The sequence below is a fragment of the Myotis yumanensis genome, unplaced genomic scaffold, assembly GCF_028538775.1.
Source record: "Myotis yumanensis isolate MYYU_CA2020_CCGP unplaced genomic scaffold, mMyoYum1.0.hap1 SCAF_15, whole genome shotgun sequence".
NCBI classification, from domain to species: domain Eukaryota; kingdom Metazoa; phylum Chordata; class Mammalia; order Chiroptera; family Vespertilionidae; genus Myotis; species Myotis yumanensis.
This window is the reverse complement of record NW_027223766.1, coordinates 41,424,460-41,452,077: the sequence shown is the minus strand read 5'-3', so window position 1 is coordinate 41,452,077 and position 27,618 is coordinate 41,424,460. Positions and strand designations below refer to the sequence as shown.

General features: G+C 39.6%; 1 protein-coding gene and 1 pseudogene across 6 annotated transcripts in view; one reads left to right on the top strand and one right to left on the bottom strand.

Annotated features, from left to right (window-relative positions):
• The window catches only part of GRHL2 (grainyhead like transcription factor 2), a 121,017-nt gene that overhangs the window by 14,098 nt on the left and 79,301 nt on the right, over positions 1-27,618 (top strand). For all 6 annotated transcript variants that reach the window (XM_070392668.1, XM_070392666.1, XM_070392669.1 and 3 more), the window contains exon 2: positions 22,373-22,568. In XM_070392668.1, coding sequence (XP_070248769.1) covers positions 22,401-22,568 — 168 coding nt within the window. In that variant the 5' untranslated portion in view covers positions 22,373-22,400. The remainder of the gene's footprint in view (positions 1-22,372; positions 22,569-27,618) is intronic.
• LOC138993429 (large ribosomal subunit protein eL36-like) lies at positions 2,948-3,259 on the bottom strand (annotated as a pseudogene).

Sequence of the window (27,618 nt, the reverse complement as noted above, 5' to 3'; positions counted from 1 at the left end):
ATGTCATTCTGCATTTTCCATTTAATGTTACATTATTATCATTTTACTGACCAGTATTCTGCTACATAGCATTTAATGATAATATCTACCATCTCCTACTTTTTATATTTAGGTTGTTTTGCTTTTTCCTTATTATAAATTATGTGTCTTTTTCCTAATTGTTTAAGGTTCTCAATGTGTGCATAAATTTTTGTATCTCTGGTTATTACTTTAGAATAGGTTTCTGGAAGTACAAGAATAAAAAACAAGTATTTTTAGGTTCTTGATTCAAAACTTGAAAATGATTTCTAGAAAGATTGTAAAACTTGATGTTTTCTCCAAATAGTGTTTGGGAGCGTCTTTCTCACACTGTGTCACCAGTAAATGACAGTTAAAATTTTTTCTTTTGTCAATTTGAAAGGCAAACGTCTGTATTTTGTTTTATTTTGCAGCTTGATAATCAATGAGGTCAGGGATTTTCTCTGATATTTATTGGCCGTTTATATTTCTTTTTATTGAAGAACTTGCTCTTGCCTGAGCTACTACCTATGGCTGTGTCCCTGTGTCCTGGGCGAAGGGACCTTGGGGCTGGGCTCCAGCTCTGCTCCCTCTGGCCTCTGCCCAGGGAAAAGGGCACCTTCGAACATCTGTACAAATGCACCACGTGGGATAGCTGTGGCCTGTTCTTATTTTTCACTCAAACTTAAGAAAATTGGAATGCTGATATTTTTATGGTTGATTTGTGAGAGTTCTTTACACACCTACAATTATTAATCCTTGTGTCAAAATTCTGGCTATCATGTCCCTAACTTCTTGTTTATCATTTGATTTCATGATTAAAAAAATATTTAGAGCTTTACATTTTTTTTTTATATCAAATATATTCCTCTTGTGTGTGTAATAAGTACTTTCATTGTTTTCAAATGTGGAAAGTTTGAGATCAACCTTTATGGACTTAACTCATTAAAACATTTTCCTTTATTTTAGCCTTATTTTTAAGGTTATTTAAAAGACCCATTGAAAGATAATTAATTCAGACTTAATTGAAAACACATTAGGAAATATAGTTACTCTAAAACAGGGGTCCTCAAACTTTTTAAACAGGGGGCCAGTTCACTGTCCCTCAGACCGTTGGAGGGCCGGACTATCGTTTAAAAAAAAACTATGAACAAATTCCTATGCACACTGCACATATCTTATTTTGAAGTAAAAAAACAAAACGGGAACAAATATAATATTTGTATTTGCATGTGGCCCGCGGGCCGTAGTTTGAGGACCCCTGGTCTAAAACTACCACTCAGAGATGTTAACACTGCTCACAATGCTAACACTTTGACATCTATATTTTTTACTCTCTTCTATGCAATTACATACAAATGTATACAGAGATAAGATAGTAATTTATATAAGGTTTAGTAACTTATTTTTAAATCAATCTTGATCACTGCTTTTCATGATGATAAATATTTTTAATGACCCTATAGTTTTACATTGAATGGAAATGTTCAAATCAGTTTAACCAGTCCCTGTTGTACATTTAGATTTTTTTTTTCTCTCTCTCTCTTTTTTTTTTCTGTTAGAATCAACATTTGAAAAATTATTCTCATGGCCAAATCTTCACACACTTTTTTAGTTATTTCCTTGAAATTGACTTCATTGAATAGACATTCCTGATCTAAATGTGTGCTCTTTTGAAAAACATTTGTTCATATTTCCAAATTGCCACCCAGATACCTTCTCATTAACACTCCCACCAACAGTGTATCTGTGGGAGAAGGCATCCATGTTCTTTCCTCAACAATGCATATTATCCTTTTTTTAGTTTGCCAATTTGATAGGGTAAAAATGGTAACTTGTTTTGAATTGCATTTCTTTCTTTTTTTTAAGATTAAAAAAATTGATTTGAGAGAGAGAGGAGGGGAAGAGAGAGAGAGAGAGAGAGAGAGATTCATTGTTTCACCCATTTACGCATTCATTGGTTGATTCCTGTATGTGCCCTGACCCGAGATCGAACCCTCAACCTTGGCACTTCTGGATGATGCTCTAATCAACTGAGCCACCCAGCTAGGGCTGAATTGCATTTCTTTCCATTAATTCAAATTATATTTTCTATCTCAAGAGAACTTTATGTTTGTTTTTAATATGTATAGTATTTTGATATCTTAAAAGCTCTTTTGAGGGTTTTTTAGAGAGTTCAGGATCAGTAAAAAGAGTTTATTAGCAGAAGGTCCAGCCACGATCTGTTCTCCCAGTAGAAGTCATTGGGTTTGGGGACAGTCCCTAATTCAGAGCCCCCATCCTTTGCCAATGAAAACAACGACCCAGGTCTGCTCTTGGGTTCCCTAATCAGAACCCACAAGTTCAGGAAACTCAGGCAGGGGATGGGAAGCCCATTTCTCCACGCTGACTGATGGTATTGAGTTCAGGATGAATACCCCCAAACAACAACAAGGGAGCAGTCACTACACACATCTCTTCCACTCGGTGATTTATCGAGTGCCTCCAGGCCAGGCATACAGCTGGGCACCGTGCCAGGCACTGAGACCACAAAGATGAAACAGACTACTAGTTTCTGAGACTGAGAACCTTAAACAGTATAATTAGGGGAAAAAAACATAATTTAGAAAAACATGCACCTTTACTTTTCATTCTTGAGGTAATTAGTTGTGGGAAAAGTAGAGGCAGGCAGGTCCAAAATAAGACAAAATAGTGCGAGTCTTCAAATTTTCTGTTTTATTTTGATTTGAAAAGACCTGCCCTATTTTTTTTATTCCTCCAGTTTGGTCAGGCTTTCATCCATTCACTTTATTTGTTTATTTTGGTCTATTATTAGCAGTTAAGAAACACTTGGTTGTTTATCTCAGTAGCAGGGCCATTTTTTCAAAGATAAATCTCTAGGATTCTCTACTTATTCCCTCTCCTACTCAAGTTTCTGAACAGGTTTTATTACACACAGAGGGGATGGCACTCAGTCCTTGGCTGCTGCCTTCCTCATGGCCGCAAGGACATTGTTCATCCCCCCCCCCCCCCCCCAGCACAAATGTGTGTCCCCACCCTTTTCTTGATGAATTGCAGGGCCCTCTTGTCCTTAGAGACCTTGAACAGCTCCAGGGGACCACTCACTGGGGCAAAGCCACACACCTCTGGGATCATGCCCCACACGAACTTGAACTTGGTGTGCTTGGTGAGGTGCCTGCAGGGCTGGGCCGGTGTGTGCTCACCATCTTGGTCATCCTGTGGCCCCTGTTAAGCTCTTGGCCATGGGGTAGCTCAGAGCCATGGCTGTTGCTCCTCAGCGGTGGCTGCTGCGGAAGTGTAATTAAACTTTGTATTACAGAACTTCTCTAGAGCTGTGGGTTAAAACATCTGCGTGTCCTCTCTCTTCTGCATGTTTCTAACAGTGTTCATGGTAACATCTGTGGAAACTGACAATTTATGGAAGTCATTGGGTGCTTTTCTAATCTGAGATACAACACGAAAAAACATCTAGGACAATTAGGAGTTTATTTTTTAAGTGTTGGTGGCATGAGAGCCCGCTGCATTAATCAGGAACTCGCTGTCTGGTCTATGACATATCGAGGCTGTTTTCTTCGATCTCCCTCTTAGGGTTAACCTTTTGGATCTATAATTTTTTTTTTTTTCTCCCTGCAGATCTAAGAGTGAGGCCATGAGAAGGAAAATTCAGCTTACTTAGTTTGGCTACTGATTAAGTAGAAAGATATTTAATTCCAGTAGAAGGTTGAACTTGTTATTTTAAATACATTCTTTGATTAGGATTTCATGTGATGCATGCTATATTCTCTCTCTCTCTCTCTCTCTCTCTCTCTCTCTCTCCACACACACACACACACACGTTCTCAAATCTGTAAATGTAAGTGGTTGTTTGATTAGGAAGTCTAGCATGTGCAAAGTACAGGTAATGGCCTTCCCCATGAAACCTACAGAGCACTGTGCCAATGAAGGGCAATCTTTAAACTGGTCATATTGCATATTTTTTTTCTTTTTTTCAACTTAACTCTATAATACAAGTTTTTTTTTTTTTTTCCTAAACATTTTAATGGCTGCAGAGCATTATGCTGAGGAATTACTGTCATCAACTTACCATTTAGGTTGTTACATAGAGGTTGTTGCCATAGTTTTCACTATCATAAAAATCATACTTTTTTTTTAACTCTCACCCAAGGATATGGTTTTTATTATTTTTGAGAGAGAGAGGAAGGGAGAGAAAGAGAGAAACATCGATGTGAGAGAAACACATTGATTGGTTGCCTCCTGCATGAGCCCTGACCAGGGCCTGGGCCAGGAAGGAGCCTGCAACCAAGGTATGTGCCCTTGACCGGAATCAAACCTGGGACCCTTAGTTCTGCAGGCTGAGGCTCTATCCATTGAGTCAAACCGGCTAGGGCGATGCTGTCATTTTTTATTTGACAATCTCAAGGAAAAGAGGGCAGTACTCCTGACTAAATAATCAGGTATTGCATGGTTTAAAAATTCTTGTGGCACACTGGTTGAAAATCACTGCTCTAGTCTAATACCTATCTATGTATCCATCTTCCTTTCCCCTCTTTTACTGAATCTCAAATTGTCCATTAAATAATTGTTATTTATAAATAATGATTATTTTTTTATCCTTTCCAGTATTTAGATTTCTGAAATTTTTCTCTTATTACATTGCTCAGGATGTCAAGTACAATTTTGAACAGTGGGATGACAGAGGAGGTCTGTAAAGAAAGGGGTTTTAATGTCTCATTGTTAAGCATAATGGTACTGTAGGTTCTTGGTTATTCTCTTAATGTAGTGATATCCATAAATAAATTTCATAATTCTTTTTTGAGCAGTCTTGTATTCCTGGGATAAGCCTCGTGTGTTATGATACAAAAACTTATTTGAAGATTTCATATCTATATTCATCTCAGTCCTGCTGCTTACTAGTGCTGTGATCTGGGCTAAGTTATTTAATCTCTCTGTGCCTCCGGTTCTCCTCTATAAAACAGATTAATAGTAAGAGATCTTGCCTCCCAACATTGGGTTGAGGTATGTAACCTTTAGAATAGTCCGTGGTACATAGTAAACACTCAATAAATTTTAGCTGTCATATTATTGTCATCATAGGTATATTATTATTGTAAATACTGTCATTGTTGCTGGTCTCTTGTTTCCTGGGTGTGTGTGTGTCTGTAAGTCTAAATGGGTGAATGCTATCTTTGTTGTATTTTGATATCCATGTTATGCTAACTGATTAGAATGAGTTGGGAAACTTTCCATGTCTTATTAGTCTCTGAAATAATTCAGTGTTGGAATGATCTATTCCTTGAAGGTTGCCAGGGCCTGGTGAAGGTCCTTGGTTAACCTTTCAATGTCTTCCATACTTCCTTTGTCTATTCAGGCTTTCTACTTGAGGCCAAGTTTCAGCATTTATATTTTCCAGGAAATCGTTACTTTCAGATCTCCTTTGTATCAGTGGATATGTTGTCTCAACATTTCTTCATCAGATTTTACCTCTCCTACCTTCACCTTCACTCCCTTAAACCCCACCCACCCTTACACACACACACACACACACACACACGCACACACACACACACAGCACAGGACAGCTCATCACTGCCTTTATGGATATTTGACTAGCAAAATTGGTGTCAGAGTAGAATATAATTTTGCAGTGATTCCTGTGCCTAGAACTGAGACCAGTATTTAAAAACGAGATTTTGTCTTAGTTTAGGTAAAATATATATAAGATTATATGTTAGTTCAAATCTTCCAAGAAGCAGTCACTAAGATAGAATTAAACAAGCAAGAATTTTATTAAGGGAGTTCCTGAGTGGAGGGGTGGGGGTGGGTAAGGGAGGAGGCCCAGGTCCTGAGGCCAATCTGACCCTGAGTGCAGGAGAGAGGAGGGGGAGATTATGGGGAAGCTTCTTCAGAGCCTCAGGAAGCTTTTAATTTGTGTCCTCAGAGGACTTCAGTCACTGACTGGGGCGGTCTGGGAGAGGCCCAGCCTCAGCCTTCAGAGGCAGTTGGGCCCTTGTTGGTTTCCTCCTGCTTCTGGAGCCTGCAAGGCGCACTCCAGGGATGGCCGCAGAGTAGAAGCTTCCTTACAATCCCTCTATTTCCAGTCAGGGGCTCTGCCTTTTCCTTCTACTGTGCTTGGCGCTTCCAAATCACCTGCCTTTTGGGCTCCATATCACCAGAGATTTAACCTTCCATTCATGCTGGGATGTAGGTGCCTGGTAGTTTCAGGTGGGAAAAGAGATCTGGAGGAGATCTGGGGGTATTTATCCTTTTATGTACTTTCAACCAATCCTGGTTTCGGCCACTCCCCACGTTCCAAGATTCTTATGCCTCCAATTCCTTAGACTTTCACATCCTATGGTACTTCGGGGCTTTCTTCTTATGTATCCCTCTGTGTGTAGTTAAGCTTCATCCTACTCCACTCTGGTGAGGCAGCTGCTGCTCTTCCAATTTACATCTCCCCTATTTAATTGATATGTTTGATAGAGGCCTCTTCCTCCTGTCTCAGTCTTTTGATCTCTTTAACTATCATTTTAATGGGGTTTCCATAATATGTTCAACCTGCCATATAGAAGCCTCTAGAACAGTGGTTCTCAACCTTCTGGCCCTTTAAATACAGTTCCTCATGTTGTGACCCAACCATAAAATTATTTTCGTTGCTACTTCATAACTGTCATGTTGCTACTGTTATGAATTGTCATGTAAATATCTGATATGCAGGATGGTCTTAGGCGACCCCTGTGAAAGGGTCATTCAACCGCCAAAGGGGTCGCGACCCACAGGTTGAGAACCGCTGCTCTAGAACTTTGAATATTGTTTCTCTTTTCTTTGTTTGCTGTTCTGCTTCTGGAACGTTTATATTATCTCCATACTTGTTCTTTTTTGTCGGTCCCTGGTTATTAATTTCTAATGACTGTAATTTCTATTTCCCTTCTGCATTCACTATGATTATCTCAAGCCGTTCCTTTGTTATTAATTAATTCCATTTTCAGTTCCCTTGGTATTATTTGCTCTGTAAGGTATCATTTTGGTCTTCTCTTTTTCTTAGCCCTGCAATTTCCCCTTTTACCATTGTGCCATCAATTTTGCACTTCTGTTTTATTGAATTCATATTCTCATTATGTTTTATAGTATAACGCAATATCTGGGAATTTTATTCCTTCTTTTTTCAGGGAGGGGTTAGTTCTGTTTTCTTATGCATGCTATGTGCTTTCATCACATGTCTGATTTCCTGTAGTATTTTTGGCCCGATTGCTAGGCCATTTCTTTTTGACTTGTTCATGCTTGACATGTTCTTTTCAAAAAAATTTTTTTTGTTATGATCTAGCCAAAATGAATTATTTCTTTACTGATTTCCGCCACCTGAGACATGTTTACGTGCCCTTTCTAGGCCAGCGTAAAGCCTGGACGTTTGAAGATGGGACAGGGTGGGAAAGCTCAGCGTGGCCTTGTGGAGCCTGTGAGTGACTTGGCTCAATGTCCCCTATTGAGTTCACGCGCCATCTGCAGGAAGGCATCCTCCTCCTGTGTGTGTACGGGTGCCTTTGGGTTTTAGGTCTGTCCCCTCCCCTACTGGACCGTCAAGTACTGGGGCCTCTGTGTCTGCTGGGGACAGTTGTCTTGCTTGGTCTCCTCTCATTTTCATTCTTGCTCCCATTCGTCACTAGGGTTAAAAGAAAAGGGCGCCTGTGAGTGATGGTGCCATTGTTAACAGTTTGCAGTGGAAAGTTGTCGTGCCACTTCATCTGAAGCTTTCAACTGTCTTCTCTCTAACCCTTCCCCAGTCTCCCCTCTTTTAAAGGGTCCTACCGCATTTATCCACCATTTTCTTTTCAGTCCTGCTAAATTCCTCTTCACCACTGAGGTTATTTAGTGCTAGTTCCTTCCACTCAGCCTAACCTCTCTGGCTGGACCAGAGCCCCCAGGACAACAAAGAGGGCAGAGAAAGTGTCCAAACAACTGCCCCAATAACTCCACTGGGACAAAGGGCTATGCCGACTGTCACTCCATTGACCTTTTTCTGTGAAAGAAATCAGTCTGTTCACTGTATTTGATTGCACTCTGCAGGACACTTTTATTGGAACATATTCTAATATTTGTTGGGGAGTCTGGGTAATTTTTTAAAATGTCACTTTCCTCAGAGACAAGGCAGGCAAGATGAGGTTAACATAGAGAGTTAAATAATATAAAAGTACAACACTGATATTATCTTTCCTTTATACTTCCACTAGAGGCCCGGTGCACGAAATTCATGCACGGGTAGGGTCCCTAGGCCTGGCCAGCAATCAGGGCCAATGGGGGCCTTCTGGCTGCTGTCTGGGGCCTCCCTTTCCTGGCTGCTGGCTGCTGGCTGGGGCCTTCCTTCGTTCTGCGCCGCCCCCTGGTGGTTAGCGCACATCATAGAGTTCAATCGAACTCCCGGTCTCCCGGTCGAACTTATCTTAGACATCTCTGCTAGTCACCGAAACAAGTTACCTTTCGATGTGCGAAATCAATGTCCCTTCAGTACAGAATGACTCACTCTTAGCCAATAAGAGTTACCTATAGGTGGTTGAGCTCATTCTGCATTTCTTATCCTCTTTCCTCTCAAACTAGAAAGACCCAAGTTCTTTTCATCTGTGCCAAAGTGTGATGGTGGAGGAAATGATTTATCTCAAAGGGTTTTCCCCAGCTGTTATGCACCTGTCTTTGGGTTCCTCTCCATATTGGAGAGATTTTAGTGAGAATGCTCCATAGTTTGTTGATTTAACTTCTGTCTCCTGTACTTCTTTGGGTAAAGAACCTTCTGTTCCTTTCCTTTGGTACTATCTGATAAACTGTATGATATGTGGTTGTGCACCTTCACTGTGCAGCTGATAATTTTTTCAGATACACACACACTATTTTTTATTCATTTTTGTTAGGTCTTATGTGAGTTTGTAATGCAATTTCATTCTGAAGTCTTTAACCTGAAATTCCTACACATTTTTAATCTTTAAAATGATCAGTTATCTATTTTTTCATAAATTCTTGTTTTTATGCTTAACAAACCCTTTCCAAACTCAAGAGCAAATTAAAGATTCATGTATGTATTCTTCTATTTTGTGTGTGTGTGTGATTAAATACTAAATGTAACCAAAAAATTGCCTAGAATTTATTGTAATGGTTCCAAGTAAGGGTCTAATTTAAATAAGTAAACACACAAATAAAATAAAACCCCTCCACTACTTGCCCCATCATCATTTATTGGAGAAGAAATTCTTTTTTCTCTCTCTTTTTTTAAGTTAAGTAGGGTTTTTTTTTATTTTTAAAGTTTTTTCAATTACAGTTTACATTCAATAGTATGTGGTTTTAATTTCAGTGGTTAGACAATCATATATTTTACAAAGTGATCCCCCTGATATTTCCAGTTCCCACCTGGCACCATATATAGTTATTACACTATTATTGACTATATTACCTATGTTGTATTTTACATCCCCATGACTATTTTGTAACTACCAATCCTTTCACCTTTTCCACCCAGTTCCCCAAACCACCTCCCCTCTGGCAACCATCAATCTGTATGGAAGTTCTTTCAATTTCCTTCCTTCTTCCCTCCAGCCCTCTTTCCCTTAATGCATAAATGTGATCATATTATACACAGTATAATTTTTGTGCATTCCTTTCCTTTTTTGCTTCTTCTCTCTAGACTACTCCCCTTCATCTGCATCACACACACACTCCAACCCTAAGTATGTATATAGAAAAAATATATGAACATATACCTATGCATATTCCTATACATTCACATAACATGTGCAGTTTTAAAATTAATTTTTAACTTTAAGCACAGATCTAAGGCCAGAGGAATATCTTCGAGTGCTTTCGATTATTGTCCAGAAGAGGAAAAACAAGTGATTCGTTTTTATTTTCCTCATAGTGTTCTCAGAAGCCCATCTAAATTCTAATAAGGCAAAGTAGAATTATCTGGTTTTTATTATGTCCAGCATTATTTGTTTTAGGTAAAGTTTATTGTATAGTAAAGCCCATTTATTTGCCCTATTTAATTTTATAGAAGAGACATTTTGTGTAATCAATGTTGTTTAATGTGGATTTTGTATGGGCTTTTCCATTACTTGTGTAATCTTTTTGGGTCTCTAATCTATTTTCTTATCTGTTAAAGCTGGAAGTAGATTCTAATGTTTTTACCATTGAATATTTTCTGTTAATTTTGGAGAATATAGACTAATTCACATACTATGTGAAATTACAAATTAAGTAAGATATAATACCCACTTGCACAAAGACAGTAAAAGTTAAGACTTGTACCTAAATAAAGAATAAGGCATAAAATGTTGAATGCCTTGAGATTTAAAAAAAAAAAATAGGGGGGGGGGGAGTAGGCGAGAGACCTTATGAAAATTATTTTTTTCATTAGGTAGAAAATAATCCTTAATTTATCTCTTTCCTGGACCATTTCAATAGCCTCCTTTCTTGGTCTTCTAGCGCCTGTTTTCTTTTTAATCATTTACTGCAGCCAGAGTGATGTTTTTAAAACACATATTGATCAAGTTCTTTGTTGCTAAAGATCCTGCATACCTACCTCATGCATTTAGAATAAACTTTAAAATTCCTAAAGTGAGTTACAAAAACAAGTGCTTTTCCTCCAGGCAAGCATTGTACCTCCATATGTAGTAGAAGTGCTTCATATGTGCTGCCCACTTTTTCACACAGAATATTAGAAAGATGCCTACCTGAAGTTTGAGATTAAAGTGAGTGTTTTATACTACTTCATCAAGGACATTCTCAAGTGAAATTAACATCTTTTGTTTGCTTGCTTTGTTTTTATTGTGTGTCAATAAGAATATATTGACTCAAGGGCAGTTTGATGTCACTGCCTTGATTTATGTCAAGAACTGAAACTTTTACCCACCATTAATTTTGCACCACCAGTGCCAATGTCCACATACAGAATAATGTAAATAATGTTTTAGTATTATTATGAATATAGTTTTGACCCTACAGACCTCTGAAAATATCTGAGAGACATATGAGAATTGCTGCTCTAAAATTTCTGTATCCTGACTTTATCATAGCAGTTACTGTCACTGAATTGTTAATAAACACATTTAAACATATATATAGCCGAAACCGGTTTGGCTCAGTGGATAGAGCGTCGGCCTGCGGACTGAAAGGTCCCAGGTTCGATTCCGGTCAAGGGCATGTACCTGGGTTGCGGGCACATCCCGGTAGGAGATGTGCAGGAGGCAGCTGATCGATGTTTCTCTCTCATCGATGTTTCTAACTCTCTATCTCTCTCCCTTCCTCTCTGTAAAAAATCAATAAAATATATTAAAAAAAAAAACATATATATATATTTTTTATCACCATCAGGAGTTAATCATTATCCATCACTCTTTAGGAGAAAGCAAAGCAAAATCTTCAGTATACTTTTTAAACAACTACTCTCTTACAACCACTCAAATATTTCATCCTAGTTTGGTATTATCTTTCAGAATCCTTTCTTAGTGGTATAATTTTATTTTCATGATCGGTAGTTAGTTAATTTAATATTTTCTAATTTAATACTAATTTGATATTTTACTGGCATATTTGATACTCTGATTGTAATATCACTTTTCTTCTCTACCCATGAATGTCTTTTTTCTTCTCTTTTTTAAATATATTTTTATTGATTTCAGAGAGGAAGGGGGAGAAAGAGAGATAGAAACATCAATGATGAGAGCGACTCATTGATGGACTGCACCGAGTCCACAACCTGGGCATATGTCCCTGACCAGAATTGAACCTGGGACCCCTCAGTCCCCAGGCCGACACTCTATCCACTGAGCAAACCAGCCAGGGCATGAATGTCTTTTTTCACTTTGAATTGTGGAATGATTCTTTCCAAAGGTATATATGAGGGGAATAGCTTTTGAATCCTTTCATGACCAAACATGCCTTTATTTTGCCATCACACTAGTTGATCTTTTGCTGTCTTCAGAATTCCACGTTCAAATCTCTTTTCTCGTCTTCCAGCATTTAGTGACGCAGGTGAGAAGTTTACTGGCTGATTTGTTTTGTTGAAAGTTGCTTAGTTCTTTTTCAAGTTTCTTTTTGGGGGTAGTATTTTCTGTTTAATCTTTAACATAGAAATTTCACAGGATATGGCTCCACATATTTCTTTTCATTATTCTTTTCACAATTTTGGAGCCCTTTATTCTCAAGACTCAAGTTTCTTTTCAGCTGGAGAACATTTTCTTCTATTAGTTCTTTGATTATTTATTTTCCCCTTTCACCTTTTTCTTTGCTTTCTTTTGTAACGCTTGTTAGTTGAACATTATATTTCTGAATCTATTCTTGCATGCTTTTAAACTTTTTCTCTTAATTTTTTTTTCTCTAAAAATTGGGAAAATTTCTTGCTTAGATCTCCCAGATGATGACATATTTTTGATTGTTTCAGTTCAAACCTCATACAAAATTTTACTTCTTTATTTTAGAAATTATGTATCTTGTTTTGTTATTTCTTTTTCATAGAAACCTGAACTTGCTTTGTACATGCAGTATCTTCTTTTAAACATTATTTTCTCTACCCAACATTATTTTCCTCATCAATAAGCTGTTTCGATATTCATGGAGTTTCTCTTTCATTCTTGCTATGTTTCCTTAAATATCTGGTGATTCTTAGTTCTTCTATTAAAAGTGAAGAGTGTGATCACCTTTCGAGCTGGCAGGGTTTGTTAGCAGAATAGAGTTCACTCTTTCCAGAGCAGGCTGTTCTCTTACGTGAAGGAGTGACCACAGGCGCTGAGGGTTCCTGGAAGATTCCTTTGCATGTGTGCAGATGAGGTCCAAGGGGGTTGGACACATTGGAAAGTTTTCCTGTTGTTTTAAGCTGATTTTTTCCCTTGATTTCCATTCGATTGTTTAAATTTACTCTAGGCATCTTACCAAGTTATTTCTGTCTCTAGTCCTAGGGCCCCCCAAAGGCCAAATCATTCTGTGTTTAAGAAGTGAACGCTGTAGCTAGTTCCTTTGGGTACACTGTACGGAAAGAACAGAAGCAACAGTGTATGACTGGCCTGGTCATAGACCCTGAAGACTCAGACGTTTCCAGACTTAGCGGGAAAACTGGTGCTCATGTATGCAGTATCCCCTCCTGCGCCGGAGCTGGGGTGTCGCCTTGACTTGGGCTTCTCCTCTATTTCAATCTCTTCTGCTTTCTATCTTCTAGAATTGGACCAATTTCTCTTTCCACATGGACTACACACATGATTTTTCTCACTTCAGGGAAATGTTTCAGATTTGAAATGGTCTTGAGATGGAAGTCTGTCCTGAAGCCTTTTGCTTTTCTCAAACTATAAGAGCAAGTTTATCTGGCAAATTACAGAGGCAAAAGGAGGGCCTTGGTAAGAAATAGGCTCGAGAGGCAAAAGGAAGGCCCTTGGTGCTTAGGAGAGAGAAAGGCAAAGGTAATTCGCCTGGGGGAGGCCAGAGGGAGGGGAAAGGCCGATGCTTCCGGGAGGGAGGGAGCGTGCACTCCTGCAGCCTTTTAAGAGACTTTTGTGCGGGTTTTTTTTTGTTTTTGTTTTGTTTTTCTGCTAGAGATTTGAGCACAATAAGTTCCTCTGAAGAACAGATTTTCTTTTTAATTTTAAGAACTGATTTGCTTTTAAAATGACTCCTTTAAAAACTATTTTTGGTCAGTATCGAAACAGAATGTTTCCAATAGTTTCTAATTATTTAAATTCTATTTCTCTCATGTCAATTGTATAACATTTTTCCACAGGGCATTTGGAAAAGATGACCTCTAGCTATGTCAGACCAAAGGTGAATAATGAGGAGTTGCTATCCCTCACCCCAAGTGACTCATTTGTGTTGCCTGATATAGCGCAGACCCTGCAGGATGTTTCAGCACAGCACCTTGGAATTCTACAAATAACCTAAATACATTGTCTTCTCTTCAAGGAGTTGATAGAGTTCCCCTTTGCACATTTTCTCTAGAACTCTGAATTTGGAAATCCTCTCATTTACTTGCATGTAAGAAATTCCCTGTTACCTTGGTTTCTTGTATTCAGTCTGTTTTTAGTGCCTTTTTTTTTTTTCTTCTTCTGATTATGAAAATTGAGCATGCTTAAGAATTGGCAATAGACAGGGTGCTTCAGATCTCTGGTATGCAGTCCTGGTCTAAGCTGAGTGCTACGTGATCCTGGACAAGTTACTTAGCACTTGCTGTTCCGTGTCCTTGTCTGTGTAAAGGGCGTGTTGGCTATACCTGACTTTAAGGATTTTATAACCCACGTCAGGGGCTTAGAACACTATCTGGCATATGGTAGGTGCTCAATAAGTATGTGTGACTTCTTATTATTGAAGACTATTTGAAAAGTTGAAAATAAAAATTAACCTATAATTGTAAATATTTTGAACTTAGATTTATACACACATGTACACACATTTTAGTTATTCCATAGACTGCGGTCTCTAGAAATTCTCTGAATTTTAAAAATTGATTTTAGAGAGAGAGAGGAAGGGAGAGAGAACGAGAAACATCAATTGGTTGCCTCTTGCATGCATTCCAACCTGAGATCCAATCCGCAGCCTAGGTACGTGCCTTGACCGGAGGTTGAACCCACAACTGTTTGGTGTACGGGACAGTGTGCTCCGACCACGTGAGCCACCTGGCCATGGCGAAATTCTCTACATTTGAAAAATTATTTCCTTGCCCTCTTCACTTTTCATTGTGACATCCTTCTCCTTATGGTTGTTTCTACTACTTGATGTGAGTTTCCTGCAGATTCTGAATCCAGTCTCAGTTCTGGATTACTTAATCAGATAACTCTGATCATGCTTAGTGTACTAGAAAAGCTAGGGCAACAATGAGAGAAAAAGAGCACGTGTCATAGATATGCTTCCATCAGTGGATCAGACTACTTTATTCATTAGTGTATCTGAAAAGGGAACTATCTTAATTCCTATACATGTAAGTTTTGTGTTATAATTCATAATTAAAAAAAAACACTATGCCTTTTACATTGTGGATGGAGAGTATCAAAATATTTTCAACATGAAGAGCATCTGTATCATCCCAGGCTTATGGATTCATTTCATTTCCCTTGAATTTTACAAGGATGGATTTTTTTTTAATGGCAAAAGGTTAGAGTCATTAAGGATAAATGCTCAGTGTAGAAAGTTCCTAATAAATTTCAACCATTGTTCTTACATGGAAAGTGTCTGTTATCTCTTGTGATTTGCCTCTAGCAAGCACCAAAAGGAGGGCTATTACTACAGATAGTCAGCAGTGAAATGACTAACATCATTGACATTTAAATTGTGACATTAACCCTAAATAGGATGATTGGTTCAGTAGTTTCCATTTGAAAATCTTATTCTGTTAATGGAGAAAATGCTAAGATTTAAAAAAAAAAAAAAAAAAAAGAATAATCACTTCTTTGAAACTTTGCTATTAAGTTTAGTTTTTGAATATGGTCTCTCTTTCTCCCCGCCCCCCTCTTTTGCTGGGGAGCTGAAATGATTATATTTCAGTAATCAGCTACAGTAGATTCAGTCTCAAGCAACTGAAGTGGATGAAGACTAAACCCCAAGTGCTGAAAACTCAGAGTGTAAGATATTCTATTGACCTGAGGTATTAGTTTTGAAATAAATTAGAATATTTTCCTTGTTAAAAAAAGATAAGATAATCTATTTGGAGAACAAAGTTCGTACATCAAGATAAAGGCTCTGAGAGAGAGAGAGAAAGAGAGAGAGAGAGAGGAAACAAGATGTGGGGGCAGGGGGAAGAAGGAGGAGATTGAGGTAGAGGACATAGCATGAAATCCTGAGTGAAAATTATATAAAAGTTTCACTTCTTAAAGAGAGGGAAGTGGCTTGTCCTTTTCCCCCTAACTCAAGTCAATGTTGGGAATAATGGACCACAGGTGGGAGGAAGAGTCATGAATAGCAGACGTTTGCTGGTTGGATTCAGTTTTCCCTCTTGCTTTCCTTTGGTTTGCTTGTAAATTTGCTTGGTTTTCTAGTCCTGTAGCTCACATTTATGGGGAATAGAGAAATGAAATATCATTTATTTAATTTGAAGACGATCATTAGGACTTGAGACAAAATTTAAACAGGATCAATGGTTGGTGAAGTAAATTTATAATTATACTTCCTAAAATTAAGGCAACTTGCTTGCATAGTACTTTATAGCTCACAACCAACTTTACAAATGTGCTGTAGATTGATTTTATCAAAACATGAAAAATATAGCTCCCCCATTTCTTTCATAGTACTTGGAACCCCAACTTTTACTTAAATTCCTCAGTGAACTTTTATTCACTCATTCAACAAATGTTAATTGAGTACCACATATGTGGCGGGCACAGTTCGAAGTGTGACGGAGCCATGAACAAAACAAAGAATCCCAGCTCTTGTGTAGAGTACATTCTCATGAGGGTAGACAAACAATAAGCACCAAACACAACAAATAAGGAAGCTACATTGAATGTTAGAAGATGGCGACTGCTAGGGAAGAAAGAAAGATTAGAGAGCTGGATCATAGAGATAGGAAGTTCTAGAGCAGTGTTCTCAACCTTCCTAATGCCGCGACCCTTTAATACAGTTCCTCATGTTGTGGTGACCCCCAATTTCATTGTTACACATTGAACATAATTAAAGCATAGTGATTAATCACAAAAACAATATGTCATTATATATGTTTTCCGATGGTCTTAGGCGACCCCTGTGAAAGGGTCTTTCGACCCCCAAAGGGGTTGCAACCCACAGGTTGAGAACCGCTGTTCTAGAGGGACTGGAAATTCCAAGATGGGTGGAGAGGTCACTACATTAAATAGGGCGGCCCCGATAAGTCTCAGTGAGGTGAGGTTTGAGTTAGAGGAAATAGGAGTTAGCCATAGGTATTTGTGGGGAAGCACATTCCAAGAAGGTGAAACAGCTGGAGCCAAGGCCCTCAGGTAGAGATGTGGTAATCAGTGTAGCAGGATCAGAATGAGTAACGAGGGAAGTATTAGGAGAGGAGGTCAGAGAAGTAAGAGAGGTGAGATCCTGTAGGGCCTCGTAGATCATTGGAAGGTCTTTAACTTCTATTCTGAGGGAAATGGGGGGTCACTACAGGATTGAGCATGAAGTGACGTGATGTGACTTGTGTTTTAATGGTATTTCTCTAGATGCAGTATTGTTGAGAATAGACTGGAGGGAAGGATGGTAAAAGCAGGGAAAATTACTAGGAGGCTATTAATTATCTACTACTGTGTAATATATCTCAAAACTGAGCAACATAAACAGCAAATACGTATTATCTCTCAGTTTCTGATAGGAAGCTGAGAGCAGTTTAGCTGATTGGTTCTGGCTCAGGGTCTCTCAAATGTAGTTAAGTTCACATCTGGGGCTATGATTGATGTAAGCCTTACTCTGGAGAATCTACTGAGCTCACTCATATGGTTGTTGGCCGTTCTCAGGTCAAGGCTTCAGTTCCTCCCCACAATATGTCAGTTTGCTTTTCCTGGAGAAAGAGAGATAGAGGTCGAGGTGGAGGGCAGAGGTGGAGGTAGAGAGAGATTGAGATTTACCAAAATGGAAACTGGAGACTTTATTATCTAATTCCAGAAGTGCCATGCTACCCACTTTTGCCATATACTATTGGCCATATAAGGCAATTCTGGAAAAATGTGGGAGGGAAAACTCTACGAGGTATCACTGGGACACAACCAAGATTAAAACCGAGGTTTACTCAACTCCAAAACCACCCTCCCCCTAGATTAAGAAAAAATACACCAAAAAATAAACAAAACCCCCAAACCACTCCCTCCCAGGAATTATGAAAGAAATGGATGATGAGAAATGAATTGAAAGTGATAATTTGTGGGAACAATTCACTCTCCTCATTTTTGTTTTGTGATTCCAAGTAAAATGGATTTATCTCTGGATTTGTCGACTATTCCTATACATATTTTTAGGAGATAAAGACGTTGTATGCTACGTTTCATATACTTCTCTCCAGCAAAGCATTCCTGCATTAGACTGTTATTAATGCTCAGGGGTGGGGGATTGTAGGTTGTCTCTGACCGAGTGATCTAGAGCTTTTCTTGACTTGTTGGTTATGGTCTTAGTCACATTTCTGCTCCACCTCTTTCACTACTAAAGCTGATGACTCATCTCTCAACTGTTTTCTCAACATCCACAAAATGAAGTATTGGATTAAAGAAAACAAATGAGAAAAAAATTATATGTATGAACTAATACAGCCTTAGCCTTGCTAAGGTATTCATCTAGCCAGTGGTTCTCAACCTTCTGGACCTTTAAATACAGTTCCTCATGTTGTGACCCAACCATAAAATTATTTTCGTTGCTACTTCATAACTGTCATGTTGCTACTGTTATGAATCGTAATGTAAATATCTGATATGCAGGATGGTCTTAGGCGACCCCTGTGAAAGGGTTGTTCGACTGCCAAAGGGGTCACGACCCACAGGTTGAGAACCGCTGATCTAGACTTTTCTCCAGAGAAGGATCAGAGATCAAGTTTATAGTTGCTCTTAAAAAAAAAAAAAGTTTGTGTTGATTCTAGAGAGAGAAGAAGGGAGAGGGGGAGAAAGAGAAACATCAGAGTGAGAGAGAAATATCAGTTGGCTGTCTCCTGCACACCCCCTACCAAGGATCGAGCCTGCAACCCTAGCATGTGTCCAGACCAGGAACTGAACCAGTGACCTTTTGGTGTGTGGGACAATGCTCAACCCACTGAGCCACACCAGCAAGGGCTATAGTTGCTCTTTACAGTTCTGTGTTTGAGGCTACCCAGAACCTAACATACCTAAAGCTACACAAAAGATATTGAAAAAGTTGATCACAGCAGTGTTAGCACAATGATGAAACCAACTCCAGAAATTGTTCCAAACTTTGGTAAAAGCTGTTCTGTGAAACTTTCCTTTTTTAACAGGCCTTTTGCTCACTATACCAGAGAGATTATTCTGTTGTTATAAAACCAACCTTTATTCCACAGTGCTTTGTACCAGAGAGATTCTAATCTGTGAAGAAAAAAATACTGAAGTCATTTTCAGTTAAAGGCAAGAGCATAAAAGGCTCCTTCGGCCATCAGAAATATGAAAAGAAACGAGTCAAGTTGTGCTTTCCCAGGCTCTTTCTTTCCATTGATCAGGCAAGGACGCATCAACCATTTCATCATAGGGGAAAGGCTGATGAATCTAAGTTTATGAGGGAACGTTTGTGCTGGGAACAGATGAAATCAGCAATCCAGGAAGCTCAGCAGGAGGGAGCAGGGACTTGAAGAAGGAAGACTCAAGGGAAAATCTCTCCAATGAATCAGGACACGACTTAGTGTAGCTCAAGAGCTGGCTCTTATCCCTCCCTCTGGCACTTCCTGCTGAACTTCTGGAAATCAGCCAGTGTTGTCATTAACACTCCCCTCCCCGAGCAACGAGTGCTTCTCATAGGCACGAAACAGAATAAAATCCTCCTCTTTTTCGATAGTGAGGTAACTGCGGATCACATGAAGCGCTTCCTTCCTTCCTGTAGAACCGAGCATTTTTAGGAAGTTGTGCGTGATACTCGGGCTCTCATGGGCAATGGTTAGGGTTCCGAATCCTCTATTTCACCTTTTAGGTAAAGGCTGCAGACCAGGAACCCAGGGTGGCCCCAGCTACACAGCTGTGGAAGGGGAGGTGGTGACACTGCCGTAATTTTTTCTCTCTGTAGACTTTCATTCATTCATTTATTTAATTTATTTGTAAAATTTAGTTTTATTGTTGAAAGTATTACAGATGTCCCATTCCGCGGCCCCCCTTCCCCCCCATTGACCCATTCCATCTAGCTCCCGCCCCCTCCCCAGGCCTTCACTGCACTATTGTCTGTGTCCATGGGTTATGCTTATATGCACACAAGTTCTTTGGTTAATCTCTTCCTGAGCCGCCTCCCACCCCCACCCCTTCCCTCTGAGATTCGTCAGTCTCTTGCATGCTTCCATGTCTCTGGATCTATTTTGTTCGTCAGTTTATTTTGTTCATTAGATTCCACATATAAGTGAGATCATGGGATACTTGTCTTTCTTTGACTGGCTTATTTCTCTTAGCATAATACTCTCCAGGTCCAGCCCACCAACATTTCTGTCTCCAAGTCCAACCTTATCCTAAATGATTAACAATTTTTACAACACGGAAATGCTATTATTTTACTATTAGATCAAAGCATGCAGATAATACAAATGTGCTCCTTTTGTCAGAGAATTCTAGTATTCTGCATTGCCAACATATTCTTCACCTTGAGAAATATTCCCCACACCTGCCCATTTCAGCAGGGACCAGCACATTGCTACCTATCCTTCAGGTCTTTGTAGACACTTCCATTCCTCCTAGATTCTCTGATTAGGTTAGTCCCCTCTATCACAGACCCTCACGACACCATCCATTTCCCTTTCTCACATTCATCCCTCTTGTGGTACCATCTCTGCCCCACTGGACAGCAGGCTACATCGGCTACTGCCTCTCTCATTCACCACTGTCTCCTCTATAAGTAGCATGATGTCCGATACCTATTGGGCTCTTAATAAATACTTATGGGCTATTGCTAAATGACAGCTTCATTTTCCCTTTAATTAATGATTATCATTAATTAAAATTATAATCAATGTTACCAAAAATTGGTATACCCACACACTTTACAGGAACATAGAACTGTGCACTGACAGTAATACCTGTTACTTGCATAGCTTGTGCAGTTTAGAAAACTCTGTCTTATCCATTTTTTTTTTTTTGATTCTGATAATCACATCGTGAGGTCAGTAGGGTGGGGATTGCTATTCTGACTTGAGCCCAAAGAAGCTGAAGCTCAGGCAGTTTTCCGCCACCTTAAGTGGCGAGCAAGGGCTCACTTTCAGGGTCTATGCCGTTCCCATAATGGCAGGTAAACCCTTCCACCAGGGGTTTTCTCACTGCCTCCCAGAAACTTGATTCTATCCTTTTAATCCAATTCATTTGCAGTTGGGTTAATATCCTCTCTCTCGTCCCAAATCAGTTCGACCAAACCACTGGCACAAAGAGTGCAAATCAGGGGCCTAAAGACCATGTTGTATAGGTTCCATCCTGCTAGTTGTGAACTTCCTACCCCCACCCCCAAATATATCTTACCAAGGTCACCGTTGTTTTCTGGCATTACACCAGGGCATGGCACCGGGCCAGCACCTAAAGGACCCGCCACACACTGCTGTGGGTTCACACCAGTTCTCCATCACAAAGTGAGCTGAGAGACCATCTACCCCTGTAAGCTCCTGTAGGAACGTCAGCGAAAAGGGACCTCTTTTAGAACTGAATGACCATCAGAGGCCCTTGGTGGCTTAATTTCCATTGATTAGTACAGCGATTGCCTTCACCTGTCCTGTCCTGTCACAGTGAGTGGGTATAGGAGTTACTGAAATACAATGTCTCATTGTTCCGTTTTGTTTCCATTTCCATGAACAAGTGAAAGAGGGCCAGGAGGTGAGTGCCAGCGCCTCTCTAGGCTCCTTCACTTGACAGCTGGGGCCCTGACCGGGGAGCTGCTGAGGACTGTCATGGTCTTTGGAGACTTGAGCCATTGTCACATCCTCTTTAAAAAAATTGCCTTGCTTGTCAATTGCTGCTTTACCCAAGTTTGGCTTGGTCAGGGTTAATAAATGCTTACCCCAGCCCCTTCCTGTCAGTTCTCTACTGAAATCTCTACTACAAGTTCTCTAGACACACTCCTCACTCTCCGTTGATGATTTTTGTAATCTGTAGCTTCTGTGTCATGTATAGTAGGATTCTGTGGCAACGCTGTCTCATCATCTTGCTTCTTATTCTCATTATGCAGCGTATCTGTGAGTCTTGTTTGCAGAGTAGCTTACATAGCCTTTTTAATTAAGAGACTTGCCGTAGCCTCTAATTCCCTAGCAATTTCACATGATTAAACTAGATAAGACAATTTTTAGTAATCATTAGTGTGTTGTAATCGGTAATACATTTATGTAATCAGTAATACATTTATGTATTGCACATATTTCTAATTAGAACTCGGAATGAAATGAAACCTGCTTCCTCACAGGGTTTCACTCTAATAGTCATTAATGAAGAATAATCAAATTAAATGATTTGGCTCCTAGAATAATTGGATATGGAAAACCAAGTGTGAGGGGAACGAACTTCCTCTACTTATACCACCTTTCAAAGACCATGATTACTTCTCACAGACAGTGAAAATATAAACCAGGGATTTTATCAATGCCATGTGGCAGTCACTTTGGTTTTAGTCTTCATTTCCCCTCCATTCTGGGGAAGTACAAATTAACCGTAGAATGTGTATAGTGTTAGTGGGAAAGGAATATTTCTCTAATAATGAACCTCATTTTATTTTATTTTATTTTATTTTTTTGCTTTTACAGTAATAAACGACTGGTGGCCTTAGTGCCCATGCCCACTGACCCTCCGTTCAACACCCGAAGAGCCTACACTAGTGAGGATGAAGCCTGGAAGTCATATTTGGAGAATCCCCTGACGGCAGCCACCAAGGCGATGATGAGCATTAATGGTGATGAGGACAGCGCTGCCGCCCTGGGCCTGCTGTATGACTACTACAAGGTAGATCCTGCAGCGCCCCCTCCCTCCTCTTCAGCCCCCAGGGCCTCCCCTCAGTGGTGAGAAGAAGGACAGAGTCTTTATCCCAGGCCAGAGAACAAGTAGTATTTCCACACCTCTATGGAATTCAGCCTCTTCCTGTTCTCATGCCTCACTGATTTACCATTGATGAAGCATACCTTCCCACCCACCAGAGGCAGTTTTCATTGGGATAATTACTTCTGTGTTCTCTGTTCACATGCAAACATCTTATTTACATAGAATTCCTACTCCATGTCATATGGCAGACACTTCAACTTTATGATGATTATTTTTAGTGATTAAGAATATTACATTGTGTAGTAATATTAATTATATTAATTTAGTGATTGCTCAGTTGTTGGTCATTTAGGCTGCTTTTAGATTTCTATTTTATAAAGAACATTCAGGGGTTTTAGACTTTTCAGGTTTATAAGGAATATTTCAATGAATGTTTTTGGGGTAGACCTTTGTAGCAATTTCAGAATCTAAAGTTTGTTACAATTCTGTTTCCATTTGTTTTGGTGGGTACTAAATATTTTGAAGGACCCTTAAAATAAAATAAGTGTAATACACTTATATTACAAAAATACCTGCCATACGATACCTTCAAAATAGGAGTATTTCAAGAAATCAAACAACAAACAGCCATCTGTCTCAACTATAAAAGACTATATATCTGGTATGACCTGCTCCCTTAGAACCAGTGAAGTGTAAAAAAATCAGCAAGTATTTACTGAATGAGGAGATTTATTGCTGCTTTGATTGTAAACAGCATTGGCTAATGCTGGGATTTGGCTCAAAGGTGAGAATGGTGGTGTTTATTTTGCTGGTTGGGCACAGTGAACTTCTTATTTTAGAATAAGAACTGACTGCCCACATCCCCCCCTCTCTCTATCATGAGAAAATAACCTAAGAGAAACCATTTTCCTTTTAGTAAGTTTCAGTCTTCGTTTCCTATTTTCTTCCTGCTTACCACTTCCTGTTTCCTTTCAGCAGTCTCTACTTTTGCAAGTTGAGTTGTCCCTGTTCCTCTCCTAAACCAGAGTTTCCATGCTTTCCAAAGATCTACTCCCCCCCCCCCACCGGCACCCCCCCCCCCCCCCCCCCCCCCCCCACACACACACCACCAACTCTGGGCCTGCTCTTCCACCGAATTAGTCATTCCTCTTTCAGCTTCTTCCCATTTTCCCCATTAAAACACACAGGAGGCTCCTCTGTGGGGAGATGAATGAGAGCCAAGCCACGTTGGCCTTATCTAAGATGCAAGACAAGATATGAGTAACTGACAGGTCAGGCCATTTAGAGTATATTGAATGAGGATATTATTAACTCAAATAAATGAACCTTTTCAAGGTGTCCCCAGAAAATGTATACACACTTTCGCAGCTGATAGCTCAATTTTGAAAATGAAATGTATTTTAATAAACACTGCCTTTATAATTATTCAAAGTGTGTGTATACATTTTTTTGAGATACCCTATGTATGAAGGATTTTCCACTGGTACCCTTGCCCATCTATGCTGATCTTCCCCCCTTACCAAGAGAGTGCAGTTGGCAGATTTTGACAGTCATCTTGGGAAGGTATAGAACTCCCACCATGGCTGCTGACATAGCAAGAAGGGATTTTAATTTTGCGGGGCTTGGACTCTAGATGGAAGGATGTGTTAGAGCCTAAACTACATTTCATGTAAATAGGGCAGTTTCCTCCAGTGAACAGGCAGCACCTGAAAAAAAAAAAAAAAATGAGCCTGAAAAACAAAGATGGTTTCATGGTAGGCTTTTCTTTCTCCTTTTCTTTGTTTGTGGATGTTTTATACTTCTAATTCTTTTTTGACTGAGGAGCTCATTTGAAAAAATACAAGGATGAATTCTACATGTTTTGGAGTAAAAATTTCAAAATTTATTGAGGATGGTCCCCAAACACAAAACTTATCAGTTAGACTCATGTACTAGGCCAGTCCTCGAAGGTTCAGCTTTATTGGACATTTGTGGTAATACATAATGTTCTGAAAAGGTCTCGTCCTTAGAAAGAAATCACAAACAGTTTTCCTTCATGATAGAAAGAAATAGTCAAAACTTGATAGTTTCATCAATTTTTAAAATCTAGTAACACATCATTAAAGTGACCCTGATTTAATTACTTGGCTCATTACAACTTCTTTTTTGCAACTTTTATAACTATATTAAAATAATGTTAATAGTTTCATGAGGCTAGGAGGAAATATATTAAATATATTTTGAAGAAATAATTGCTCCATTTTTAAAGTAGATTTTATTCCATTACTGTGAAGTGGTCGTAATTTCATATATCTTTATTAGAGGGTGATGGTTTTGTATTAATGAAAAAGAAAAACAGATCAAAACAAAAATCATTAGTAATTAATGAAAACAATGTATTTTATTTCCCAGGGAATAATTATTAGTAAATATGTCACCTGGATTACCTCTCCTGTTGTATGTTTTTAATATTTAAAGGAGATGAAATATTGCTTTTTGAAATATTTTGAGATGCAGAGTGGAGACTTTACATAAAACTTCATTTGTAGCCAAGTCTGTAACTCTTTCTGTTGAATGATTATTTTCCACGATTAATTTACTAATTTAGGATATAAAATATTTAAATAAAGCATTTCCTAAGGCTTTGTAGATTAATATAATAACATGGCTTTGTTTATTTTATATAAGCTTCACTATATTTGCTTGAAACATTAAAAACATTAAAGGGTTAGTCTTGTTTCCAAAAATTTTGTGTCCAAATGATCATTTTCACACCTTAGCCCTTTGGATGTTCCTGTTTATATATGCTGATGTTAAAGTTATAACAAAGTTTAATCCACATTGAGGATAGACTCTTCTGTAGTAAAGAAAAATGTTATTAAAAAGAGTTTAGTTTTTGAGGAAAAACGTTGGGAAGTCATTGTAATAATTCTCTCCACATTATTATTTAAATTTTATACACTTTCACTACCTCTTTAGAATGCTCTTTGATTCTTTCTGTGATCGACAACATTTTTACTTACTCCTCCGGCTGGAGTGCCTTATCCCTTAGGGGACAGTGGTGGGCTTTGTCAGAGAGGAGTGTGTGTGACACACAGTAGGCACTCAGGAAATGGTGGTCCCTGTCCTTAGAAGCTGGCATCGGCATATCACAGTATAATACTGTATACATTTTAAAGTCTTTTTTAAAAAAACATGCTTAATTCACTTTATTTATTTATTTTTCTTGTATGAAATGATGTGATGGGTCACAGCTGGAACCTGGGTCCTCTGCACAGAAACTGCATAGAAACTGCAGTGTGGGTCTTTACAAGGTGGTCAGTGCATTCCTGGTAGGGAGGCGTGGTGCACAGTCTCTTTCCAGAGCTTGGGGGTGAGATAGCTGTAGGTCTTAGAGGTAGCCTTGGTGAAGTTGCCCCGATGGCAGTGCAGCCCCTGGCTGAGGTGTAGCAGTCACGGATACCAGCCATCAGCAGCAGCCTCTTGGGCACAGGGGCTGAGACGAGGCCCGAGTCCCTGGGGGCACCATGACAGAGCCACAGCGGTGCTCACCTTACAGGCCAGTGTGGGGCTTGCCAATCTTGTTCCCCTAGTAGCCTCGCTGCACGGGAGAATAAAGAGCTTGGCTAGGAGGATGGCTTCACAGCTGACAGTGGCTACTTCCTCAGGGCACTTAACATCCAGACTGACATGTCCATTGTAGTCCCCCAGTGGCAACAAATGCCTTTGACCAGCACGGGTCTGCGTTTGTACTGCTTCTGTACTGGCGGGTCTGCTTTTGTACTGGCTTCATGTTCAAAACCTCTTCCTTGAGGGTTGCCTCCAGGAAAAAGTCAATGACCTCAGATCCCTTGATGGGCAAGGAGAAGAGATAGATCTCCTCCAGGGACTTGATCTTCATGTCTTTGTCCATGGCCTTGCCTCTGGGAGCTCTGCGGCCCCAGTCCTGGCCCTGAACATGACCAGTGACCCAGGCCTGGATGCCACTGCCAAATCATGCACCAAAGCCACTGCAGCCTCCCATTCCAGGGCCCTGGGCCTCCAGGCCCTTCTGCAGCACCTGCATCATCTGCCATTGGTGTTTCCTTGGAGAAGAAATGGAAGTCTTTTCGCCTACGTTTTTAAACTGTCACCAAAGGATCACAGCAGGGAACCCTATCCTGTTTTATGGTTTATAGTTCAGGCAACTAAGCGGGATTTACTCAAGGTCACAGGTCAATTCTGTATATTTCTTAATGTCTATTCCATTATACAGTTTTAGTTTGCTCAGGCTGCCATAACAAATTGCCACGACTGGGTGGCTTAAACAACAGATCTTTTTTTCTCTCTCAGAGTTCTGGAGGCTGGAAGTCTGAGATCACGGTGCTGGTAGGGTTGGTTTCTAGTGAGACCGCTCTTTATTTCTTGCCTGCAGATGGCCATCTTCTTGCTGTGTCCTGACATGACTTTTTCTCTGTGTGTGTACCCTGGTGTCTTTTCCTTTTCTTATAAGGACATTAGCCCTACTGGATTAGGGCTTAAGACTTCACTTAACCTTAATTACCTCCTTGAAGTCCCTATTTCCAAATATAGTCACATTTGGGTTTAGGGCATCAACTTATGAACTTTGGGAATACACAATTCAGTGTTCACCATAAAAAAATTTTTTTTTGGACTTCCGGGCAAGATGGCGGTATATGCTGTACTTGCCTCCTCTCACAACCACATCAAAATTACAACTATACTATACAACAGCCATCATTCAGAACTGCCTGAAATCTGGCTGAATAGTAGTCCAACAACTAAGAAATTAAAGAAGAAGCCACATTAAGACTGGTAGGAGTGGGGAGACATGGAAAAGGCTGGTCCCAACCCAAGTGTGGCAGAGAAAAATCAGGAGGGAGCTCTGGCCAGTCCTGTTGACGCATGCACTGAAGGGTCGCGGGTTTGATTCCCACTCAAAGGCACTCGTACCTGGGTTGCAGGTTCAATCCTCCACCTGGGCTCATGGTGCTGAAGGAAACCAATTGATGTATCTCTCTCACATCGATCATTC